The following is an 11,580-nucleotide window of genomic DNA, read 5'->3' as shown; positions in this document are numbered from 1 at the left end:
TTTCATATTGCTAGAAGGACTTTTCTTGTAATCAACGGCATATTTCCATGCTCAACATAGATTTGTCAATTATTATTAATAGTTAGAAAACATACTTATTGCATATGTATGTTAAATACTGAGTTCCTTACACAACTATTTATTACTTTGTAACAAAAAAGGAATACCTCAGATGGGCCTCAAGGGTAAATACAAAGCATGGTAGCTGATGAAGTTAAATTTCACCTGCCAAATCTCTTCAGGATCAGATCACAATAGTTTCTCTACTTTCTGGCTATTTGTGAAGCTGTGTGTGCTATTCTGCCATATACTCTTGTTTAGATCTCTGAACTCACTTGGGCCAGGCCTTACATCTTGCCGAAGTCTGGCTTGGCACAAATCAGGAGCCACTTGTCAAAAAGAAACTAACTTTATTTTTAGAACTACAAACGCCAAACAAAACAGCTCCAGGGAAAAACCCTCAGAGCCCAACTGCCACCACCGGCTTCCACAAGCCTCTCTCCCCCACACCAGCCTTTTCCTCCCACAATCCTCCTCCTCTTGAGGCCGATTGGCTGGGTTGCGTGGGCAGAGCCAAAGAAGTCACCCAATGAGCAGCTCCGTGGAGGAGCCAATCAGCTAGATGTTGCTGGGGCAGCTGTGAGCCAATCATCAGCTGGCAGTCTGAAGGGCAGGGAAACAGCCCAATGAACATCACCGCAGAGGAGCCAATCAGCTAGATGTTGCTGGGGCAGTCTGAAGCTTGCTGGCAGCTGGAAGTTTGCTGGGGCCCCTTTGGCTGTGGCTCTCAACATCTCCCCCTCTCTGTTTAAACAACAAGCATGTGGCTTATGGACCGTGCCTGCCTTAGGTTGTCCAATACATATGGTCCTTACCCGTCTTCGGATGAGCTGACCTCAGGGCGTCAGCCTCCTGTCTTAGGTTGGTACCATTGTAATTGGATCTTACCCGTCATTGACTACCGGTCCAGTATACAGCCACACCTGTGGAGAGGTCTCAGCGGGGGGGGGGGGGTGAGGTTCTTTGCCTCACCTCTGTTGACCCTCAAATTTTAGCTGAATGATCATGACAAGCAGAAGGGAGGAAGATATACCAAGTCAATTGACGGCTCCTTTTGGGAAAATTGTACCACCGATGATATCATCAGCAAAAATACCCCAACACTACCACAAGTCGCTGCACCAACAGATAGTTCACAATGCATATAAGTGACACATAGTTCTGTAAGCAGTTCAGTGCAAGTCCTGTAAGCAGTTCAGTGATGGCTATTGCAGAAACTGTAGATTAGTTTTATCTTTGTCTTCACCGGCACAGGGATGAAGATAGGAATTCTGGCAATAATGACTAAAGAAAAAATTAGGTAACATTCCAGAAGACACTAAAAGAAAACAATTTTCTTAATAATTTATATTATCTTCATCGGCACTGGGATGAAGATAGAAATTCTGGCAATAATGGCTAAAGAAAAAATTAGGTAACATTCCAGAAGACACTAAAAGAAAACAATTTTCTTAACAATTTATATTATCTTCATCTGAAGATAGAAATTCTGGCAATAATGGCTAAAGAAAAAATTAGGTAACATTTCAGAAGGCACTAAAAGAAAACAATTTTCTTAACAATTTACATTATAGTGAAGAGAATTATTAAATATAATGAAAACGAAAGGTGAGAGTAAACAAACAGATCTGTTAACCTCCTTTTTTGTTTACATATTAAAACAATTCTTAACAGTTATTTACCCAATTTAAATTAAACCATTTAAATCACGTGAATAAAAAAAAAATATTTGGATCCATCTTTTCATGAGCGCTCATCATATATGATATATGGAAATACATACATTGGACATACGTACATTCAAACATATAACACAAAACACAAGTGTGCACACATAATATAATACATACAACACATAACATAATAGTAAAGGCCTTATAACTTTTTACAGGTAAAATCTCTATTGCAATGTTTAAAAACTCTATAGTCAAAAAAAAATAGAACTGATCAGCAAAACATTAACCTAGGTCTGTATGAGCTCAAAAAAATAAAATAGAACTTCATGATATGGGAAAGGGCAATAATAAAATAGATATTGAAAAAAGCATCCTGGTTCTGTCGCAGATGTAAGGATAGCCAAATTGGAGTTTTGGATATCAGCTATTATGGATTTGAGCTAAATCATCTTCTTTTTGGTCTGTAGAAATCACTTTAGTTAATCTCTCTGGAATCCAAATCAGCTGCTGTTCTCCCTGTGGAAACACAAAAACAGACCCCCGACTCCAGACAATCACTGGGTCAGGATTTTAGTTAATCTCTCTGAAATCCAAATCGGCTGCTGTTCTGGGTCAGAACCTTGGTTAATCTCTCTGGAATCCAAATCGGCTGCTGTTCTTCCTGTGGAAACACACAAACAGACCCCCGATTCCAGACAATTACTGGGTCAGGACCTTTCCATTGTCCTGTTAGAATATCTTTCCAAAGTACCTTAGGCTTATGTACATTTTTTGGACACATATGCCTTTCTGCAGCACTAAGTCCTAATGAATCCAAATTTAAAAAGTTTAGAGTAAAAAGGGTTATTTTAAGTTTATCTTTGGGGAATATATACCCCTTCCCAATTCCATCTTTTTGCTTTAATAAGTACATTTTAATAGTTTGATGAGCTCTTTCAACTATGCCTTGACCCTGTGGATTGTATGGGATTCCTGTTATATGAGTAATGCCAAATGATGAGCAAAATTGTTTAAAAGAAGTAGACGTATAACCAGGGGCATTATCTGTTTTTAACTGTTTTGGAATGCCCACAGTGGCAAAATTTTGTAAGCAATGAGCTATAACATCTTTAGTTTTTTCACCGGCATGAAGGGAGCCCATCAAAAATCCAGAAGAAGTATCAACTGTAACATGCAAATATTTTAATTTTCCAAATTCTGGCAAGTGTGTGACGTCCATCTGCCAAATATGGTTAGGCATCAATCCTCTAGGATTGACTCCAAGATTAACTTGTGGTAAAAAGGTCACACAATTTTGACATTGTTTTATTATTTGTCTAGCTTGTTCCTTAGTTATTTTAAAACGCTTTTGTAAAGTATTAGCATTGACATGGAATCTTTCATGAAAATTTATAGCTTCTTCTAGTATAGAGAAAATATGTATGTCACGTGTAGTTTTATCTGCTAAATCATTGCCCAAACTAAGGGCTCCAGGCAATCCTGTATGTGCCCTGATATGTCCTATAAAGAATGGATCTTTTCTGTCCCAGATTAAACTTTGTATAGTGGAAAACAAAGAGAAAACAGTAGAAGAAGGGGAAATTCTACCAGCATCTTCAAGGGATACTATAGCATTAACTATATACTGGCTATCAGAAAATAAATTAAATACAGAATCTTTAAACATCACAAAAGTTTGTAATACTGCATTAAGCTCTACCTTTTGAGCTGATTGTTTGGGTACTAAAAATGTAAAAGTTTGATCAGGTGTAACTATTGCTGCTGTACCATTATTTGACCCATCAGTGAATATATTTGGAGCATTCATGATAGGTGTTTTTCTTGTCATTTTTGGAAAAATTACAGGATGCAATGACCAAAAAGACAATAAAGGATTAGATGGTAAGTGGTTATCAAATGAAACATTAGATTTGCACATTATTATTGCCCAAGTATTTAACTCATTAGCTAATTCATCAATTTGATTCATAGTATATGGAGTAATAATTTTATGGGGAGAAATTCCAAACACTGCCTTTGCTGTTTTTATTCCTTTGAGTATTAATTGTCCTACAGCCTCAGGATATCTAGTAAGAATAGTGTTAGGAGAATAAGATAAATGTATCCATAATAATGGACCTTCTTGCCAAAATACTCCTGTAGGAATATATTTTGTTGGTAGTACAATAAATAATAAAGGCAAACTTATATCAATTCTATCCAAATGCATATTTTCCATATATGTTTCAATGATTTTTAATGCCTTTCTTGCTTCAGGCGTTAACATTCGGGGTGAATTTGGATCTGATGGACCTTTTAGGATATCAAATAAAGGTCCCAATTCTCCTGTTGGAATACCTAGATAAGGCCTTATCCAATTTATATCTCCTAATAACTTTTGAAAGTCATTAAGTGATTTGAGTTGATCAACTCGTATTTGAATTTTTGGTGGACGGACCATGGTTGAGGATAATAGAACTCCTAAATAATTAATTGGAAAATTTAATTGTACTTTATCTATTGCTATCTCTAGATTATAATTTTTTAATAAGTTTGTAAGTGTGGCATAACATTCTAGCAATGTGTTTTTAGCTTTGTGTGCCAATAACACATCATCCATATAGTGAAATATTTGTAGTTCAGGATTTTGATTTCTAAGTGGCTGGATTACTTTGTTAACATAAATCTGACACATAGTTGGGCTGTTAGCCATCCCTTGAGGGAGTACTTTCCATTCATATCTCTGATCAGGACCTTCATGATTTAGTGCAGGGATAGTAAATGCAAAACGTGGACTATCCTCAGGATGAATTGGAATTGAAAAAAAACAATCTTTAATATCTATAACTAAAACATACCAAGTTTTTGGCAAAGCAGACAATTGAGGAATCCCCGATTGAGCAGGTCCCATAATGACCATTTCATTGTTAATGGCTCTTAAATCTTGCAGTAGTCTCCATTTACCAGATTTCTTTTTGATGACAAAAATGGGAGTATTATGGGGAGATACAGAAGGTTGTATATGTCCTTCCGCTAATTGTTGTTTGACCAGATCATGGGCTACTTGTGTCTTTTCTTTAGTCAAGGGCCACTGAGGAACCCATACTGGTCTTTCTGATTTCCATGTAATTTTTATTGTCTCAGTGGCCCTTTGTGAAAATCCAACCCATGTCTGTCTGTTCTTTGATCTATTTGTATTGGTGCTGCTATACATTGTTCTTGTCTTTCTAATCTTTTTCCTTTCCTAAAACCTTGTCTAGCCATAATAGTGGGTGCATTTTGATTGATATTATTTGTTAATGTCAAACCTAATTGATCTAAGACATCTCGTCCCCATAAATTTACGGGAAGATGATCCAATACATATGGCTGTATAGTTCCTTCACATCCTTCAGGATCCTTCCAATCTAATAGCATTGCACTTCTATCGGGATTAGTCGCCACTCCTAGGCCTCGAAGCGATTGAGTGGCTTGTTGTAATGGCCAATGTTTTGGCCATTCTTGACGAGAGATGATGCTAAGATCTGCACCTGTATCCAGTAGCCCATTAAATTCATGTCCTTGAATATTTAGTTTTAGCATGGGTCGAGAATCTAAATTTAAAGAAAGCATAGCCCAATCTACACCTGTGGAGCCTAATCCCTTGGAACCTCTTTCTACAACATGACTGGAAAATTTATCATGTAGGCTTGGTATTATTAGTAACTGTGCTATTCTATCTCCTGGTGAAATTACTGATATACCCTTTGGAGAACTGGCTATAATTTTTATTTCACCTTCATAATTGGAATCAATTACCCCAGGACTTATCAAAAGTCCTTTTAGAGTAGAAGAGCTGCGTCCCAATAATAAGCCTACTGTTCCTTTGGGAAGAGGTCCTTTTACCCCTGTGGGAATGATTTGAACTCCCATCTCTGGAGTTAGTACTGATTTGGTGGAGGCGCAGATGTCCAACCCTGCGCTCCCTCTGGTTTGTCTGATGAGGGATCTGATGTGCTGGGCACTACCCTGATGGGGTTGCTGGGGTTGCTGGGTTCCTCCAGTGCTCCGTATATTTGTGGTTTGGGGCCCCGGAGCATTGGGGCCCCCTGTCCATTTTTTGGCAACGGAGCCCGATGCCTTTGTCCACGATATTGTGGATAAACACCTTGTCCTTGTTCGTTTTTTGATAATGGAGTACCCTCTATGGTGGTTTGAGGATGGTATTCATTAGCCCAATATAATGGAGTACCCTCTATGGTGGTTTGAGAACGGCATTCATTAGCCCAATGTCTCCCTCTACGGCATCGTGGGCAAATACCCGGTATTCTACTTGTTTGATACCTAGTTTTGTTAAACCCTCCTCCTATGGGGCAATTCCTTTTAAAATGTCCTGTTTGTTGACAATTGTAGCATGTTCTTGGCCTGGCATCTAAAGCCTGTTTTACTGCAGCTGCCACAATTTGCCCTTGTTCATTAATGTCTCTGGCATCTAAAACCTGTTTTACTGCAGCTGCCACAATTTGCCCTTGTTCATTAATGTCTCTGGCATCTAAAGCCTGTTTTACTGCAGCTGCCACAATTTGCCCTTGTTCATTAATGTCTCTGGCATCTAAAGCTTGTTTTACTGCAGCTGCCACAATTTGCCCTTGTTCATTAATGTCTCTACATAATTTAATATATGTGTTTAAATCTTCATGTTTCCATGGTCTAATGATATCTCTACACCAACGATTCGCTTGGTCATAAGCCAGTTGTTTTATAAATGGCATTGCTTGTTCTGTATTCCCAAAAACTCTGGTAGCTGTTTGAATAAGCCTATCTACAAATTCAGCGTAAGGTTCATTAGCTCCTTGTATTATCTTAGATAATTGACCTTGTAAACCTCCAGGTTCTTGTAAAGACTTCCATGCCCTAACTGCATCTACAGCAATTTGTAAATATACACCAGGATCATATGCAAGTTGTTGCTGCCGATCCTCATAAGGTCCCTTTCCTAACAACATATCTAGATTTCTCTGAGGATAACCAGCTGCTGCATTTCGACTAGCCGTCTCCTTGCAAAATTCCTCATTGGCAACCTTCCATAACAGGTATTGTCCTCCATTTAGCACAGCTTTACACAAACTAGCCCAATCTGCTGGCGTCATGCTTAAGTTGGTAATGGATTCGACCAAGCTTACAGTGAAGGGTGCTTGAGGACCATAGGTTGCTACAGCCTCTTTTAGCTCCTTCACTGATTTGAAATTTAAACCCTGGTAAGTTCGCTGCCCTCCTACCTCAAATACAGGGCATACTTGAGATCCTGTCTCAGGATCCAAACTATCAACTGCGGGGGTTGGGAGTCTCTTAGCATATGGAGGTGGTGCTGTTGATTGGACACTTATGCCCTCTGGTGATAGAGTGCTGTTAGTAGCAGTCTCCTGTAGAGGTGGCGCTGTTGGTTGAACACTTACGCCCTCTGGTGATAGAATGCTGTTAGTAGCAGTCTCCTGTAGAGGCGGTGCTGTTGGTTGGACACTTACGCTCTCTAATAAAAGGGTCTTATTAGCAGTCACCTGTTTTAACTTTTCCCCTGATAGATTTTTCTGCTCTAAACTTCCTTCCTCTGTCTCACTATCTCGAAAGACCTTCTCTTTTACTTGAATCTTTTCCTCTTTCTGACTAGCTCGAGCTTTTACTTGAATCTTTTCCTCTGTCTGACTAACTTGAGAGACTTCCTCTTCTACTTGAATCAATATGTCTTCTTCTTCCTCTACCTCTGTCTGAACTGAAGGCTTTGGACTAAGCAAACTAGATACCAACGTCCACAATGACAATGTGCCAACTGGCAGAGTCCCTGGGTAGTTCTTTTCTATTCTTTTTAAATCTTCACCATGATGGTTCCATTGTGATATATCTAACAACTCCTCCTTAAAAAGCCATGGGCTATATTCTTGTATTACATCAACGTATGCCCTGACTGCTCTTGGTTTTACTGGGAAGCTTCCTTCCTCTAACAATTTACTTAACACTCTTTCGGTTTGTTTTTTACTAATTGCTGATCCCGTATTTCTACTATAATACAACCCAACAAGATGACGCCAAACAAAACCGAGACAGAATCCAATAAAAAGGGAACCACACAAAATCATTATAACAGCCTTTCTATCCTCCTGACATGTCCATCCGTCCTTTCTCCCTATCTGTTCCTCAAACGCAAATAGTTTTTCCTCAGATGTGAGTGGTTTTTCTTCCCTCTCACTCATCTCCAGGGACAGGCAAGTTAAAACAAAAACGAAGCAAAACAAAAGAGGAGACTTAGAATGGCTCCCCATCCTCTCGCCCTGCCCTCAGGGGCGAGCAGTTTACTTACCCTCAGTTGCTCCCCGTGCGAGCCACCAAATGCCGAAGTCTGGCTTGGCACAAATCAGGAGCCACTTGTCAAAAAGAAACTAACTTTATTTTTAGAACTACAAACGCCAAACAAAACAGCTCCAGGGAAAAACCCTCAGAGCCCAACTGCCACCACCGGCTTCCACAAGCCTCTCTCCCCCACACCAGCCTTTTCCTCCCACAATCCTCCTCCTCTTGAGGCCGATTGGCTGGGTTGCGTGGGCAGAGCCAAAGAAGTCACCCAATGAGCAGCTCCGTGGAGGAGCCAATCAGCTAGATGTTGCTGGGGCAGCTGTGAGCCAATCATCAGCTGGCAGTCTGAAGGGCAGGGAAACAGCCCAATGAACATCACCGCAGAGGAGCCAATCAGCTAGATGTTGCTGGGGCAGTCTGAAGCTTGCTGGCAGCTGGAAGTTTGCTGGGGCCCCTTTGGCTGTGGCTCTCAACAACATCTTATATCAGGGATGGAAGTGTTGGGGGTCTCCTGAGCACTGCTGCCCTTCAGATCTGGAGCAGAAGCTTCAGCAGCCAAAATGACGCATATCCTCAGAAACTGTCTTCTTCAGACACTTGATATGAGCTCAGTGACCAGACGAAGAGCTGCCCAGAGGGAATCAGAATCCAGAAGTTACTGTTTTGTTGGAATAGCTATATCCATGGAACCATGCTAAGCATGGAGCATTCGGGATCCCACAAATAACCACAGAGCAATGGGGCTTACACCTGTGTTATTCCAGAAGGTTCCAGCAGTGCTGTGGGGGAGCATTCCTACCCACATTTTACAGAGGACAAGCTGGGTCACAGAGGGCGCTTCCCTGTCTTACCCTCCTGCCCCCCCTACCCATATTTTACAGAGGACAAGCTGGGTCACAGAGGGCGCTTCCCTGTCTTACCCTCCTGCCCCCGCCTTTACATGCAAAGGAGGTCCAGGACACCCTGCAGTGGGACATCACTGGGGCCAGGAGGACCCCAGTCTCTCTCCCTCTCACATCAGGGGGGCAAAAAGTCCCAGAACAGAAACTAGGCAATTTGGGTCAGGGATCCCTTTGTCTCCCCCTTTTCCCAGGGAGGCTCAGCCCCACAGCGGGGCACCCACACCTTCCCCTGAGTCCAAAGACCTGTTGGTGGGGCCCTACTCTGGGACCACAGCAAGTCGGTCTCCTTTAGAATGTCTTCACAGTTGCCATAATGACATCATGTTTCTATGGCAACCGCGATGGGCCGGTTGGTACTCAGCTTCTGCACGGGCCTCCTTTTGTCCCTGTGCCTTTCTATAAAAGCAAAACACCTTCATTCTTCAGGCCACCACCTGAGAAAGTGCACTAATTAGAGGAACTAGGCTGAGACTCAGGCAATGGGGAGAACTCTGCCCACACCCTCAGATGGGTCCAAATTCCTGAAGGAGGTGCCCTGCTTCATGAGGGAAGTCTCCAGGAAAAAGTGGTCAAGGTCGCTTTGTTGAGGTGAGGTTACTATGGCAACTGCGAGCTCTGGCTGTTCCATCAAATTGGAAGCATTTCTTCTTGGCTCTTTGGCTTCTTCCTTTTAACTGAGAACAAAATTGCTCCACTCTTCAAGCCACTACCTGAGAAACCACACTAATTAGAGGGACTAGGTTAGGTGGGGCTAAGGCAATTTCAGAAACTCTGACCAGTTTGGAAGAAAAAAAGCAAGTCCTTGTTTTCAGGAATTGTCCTAGCTCTAAAGGTGACACTAGGGGTATAGTACAACACACAGAGTCCCAGGAATATCTCCTAGGGCTCTTGGAAATGAGCTAGCCCTCAAAAGGTGAGCATGTAAAATATACCATTGTAAGCAGTTAGCCAATTGATAGAAAACTAAGAGACTGTCCTCAACTACTACTCTATATGATCTACAAACACCAAAAAATGTCATTTGGGGAATGGTATATTTCACAGAGGCAGAAGTAGAATAATATTGTCATTTAGTAAGTAGAAAGCTAGTCAAGTCATCGATACATTGATTGATCCTGAAGAATTCTTAATCACTACCATGATATTTTCTTCAATATCAAAAGATACCCATGAGAAAACACATCTCCCTCTCTATATATCCACTCCTGAACCAAAAGAATGACTTAATATGGGGGGATCAATAGGGGTTTCCCATCCAGGCCCTTTTCCCTCAAAATTCTCAGGAACACTTGTTCTGCTCTACCCCCTGAGGTTGGTCTTAAAATGGGCCCACAGCTCTTCTCTTGCTTTGTCTCTCTTCATTCTCTCTTCATCTTTCAGTGTTGGGGCTTAGATGCAGAGTTTGCATATGCTAGATACTCTACCACTGAGCTAAAACCTCAGCCCAATTTTTGTTTTTTTACTCTAAATATTGTTGCTTTTACTTTACTTCACTGTGTTAGTGTCTTTAAGGAGAACCAAAAAGAGCCTGATGCTCCAAATGTGAGCTTTACACCAACTGAGCTATGTGACCAAAGATGAAGAACATCACATCAACATATTTCTATAAAGCTGATATTGAAGAATGTGACTTAGATTGGCTTGCCAGTGAGCATCTTACTAATGATCCCCAGAATTGCGCAGCCTTATCCAACCTGCAGGGCTGTTTAGGGACAGTCACAAAGGCCAAGGGCTATAATGCATACCCACCAGCTGACTAATGAAGGAGTCTTGTCTGTGTGAGCCTAATGAAAGTGATTCCTTGCCAAGGACAACCCCTGTAGCAGGACACGGTGTTTCAGAACAACACTTTTTAAGGTGAATAAATGTCCCTTGTCATTATTACAAACTCATTACAAAACCTGCTGGAGAAAGTTTTTCATATGGCTCAGGGTACACTTAGTACTAAAGTCTTCTCAATTCATGAACATGAATGATTGCAGTGGATGCTCATCTTATGGAGATGGGTTTGAATTAGGTTCCAAATTCCCGAAGAGGTGTGAAAAATCACATAGAGAAAATTCCTTTGGAAATTGCTTCACAGAGGAATTCAGGAAATGTTCAGAACTTGACACCCACAAACAAAATGTCCTACAGATTATAGCCAAAATTATAGCCAGACCTTTCAGATATAATAGAATTCCTATATTGTGCAATGATAGCAAACCACAAAAAAATAGAAATAATACACCTTAGACCACAGGAGTGATTTCCATTTTTGCTTAAAATTCTCAAGCAATACCCATTTATTATCATTCTGGTGTCTGTGTATTGACAAGGATGAGTAGGTATTTTTTTCCTCTATGTAGTATCTGTCATTTAAGGCTAACTCTCCCCATGGTGTTGTCATCTCTGTCATCTGGAGCTCCACTCATCTGGAACATCTGAGAGAGCTCACTTCCATGAATCATGAGTGCTGATGTCATTTCTTGGGAGGTCAGCTGGGGTTGTTGACAGGAGCACCTTGGTTCCACCCTACAAGCTCCCCTTGTGCAAGCCTGCCAGATAAAATACACCTATTCGAAATGAATTGCAGATAAACAACAAATCATTTTAGTATAATTATTTGGCATTCAATAAAATTTTATGTTTGTTTC

At 40.9% G+C, this 11,580-nt stretch overlaps 1 protein-coding gene across 20 annotated transcripts in view; it reads right to left on the bottom strand.

Moving 5' to 3' along the window:
* Nucleotides 1-390: 390 nt before the first annotated feature.
* LOC106144990 (uncharacterized) overlaps nt 391-11,580 on the bottom strand; it is a 44,574-nt gene continuing 33,384 nt past the window's right edge. For 18 of the 20 annotated variants that reach the window (XM_078034572.1, XM_078034571.1, XM_078034567.1 and 15 more), the window contains one exon: nt 391-11,499. In XM_078034572.1, coding sequence (XP_077890698.1) covers nt 5,636-8,011 — 2,376 coding nt within the window. In that variant the 5' untranslated portion in view covers nt 8,012-11,499 and the 3' untranslated portion in view covers nt 391-5,635. The remainder of the gene's footprint in view (nt 11,500-11,580) is intronic. The other 2 variants (XM_078034569.1, XM_078034568.1) reach the window with 1 other exon arrangement.

This window comes from Ictidomys tridecemlineatus, chromosome X (genome assembly GCF_052094955.1).
Source record: "Ictidomys tridecemlineatus isolate mIctTri1 chromosome X, mIctTri1.hap1, whole genome shotgun sequence".
Classification (NCBI taxonomy): domain Eukaryota; kingdom Metazoa; phylum Chordata; class Mammalia; order Rodentia; family Sciuridae; genus Ictidomys; species Ictidomys tridecemlineatus.
The sequence above is the reverse complement of the archived record's forward strand: the minus strand, read 5'-3'. Positions and strand labels throughout refer to the sequence as shown.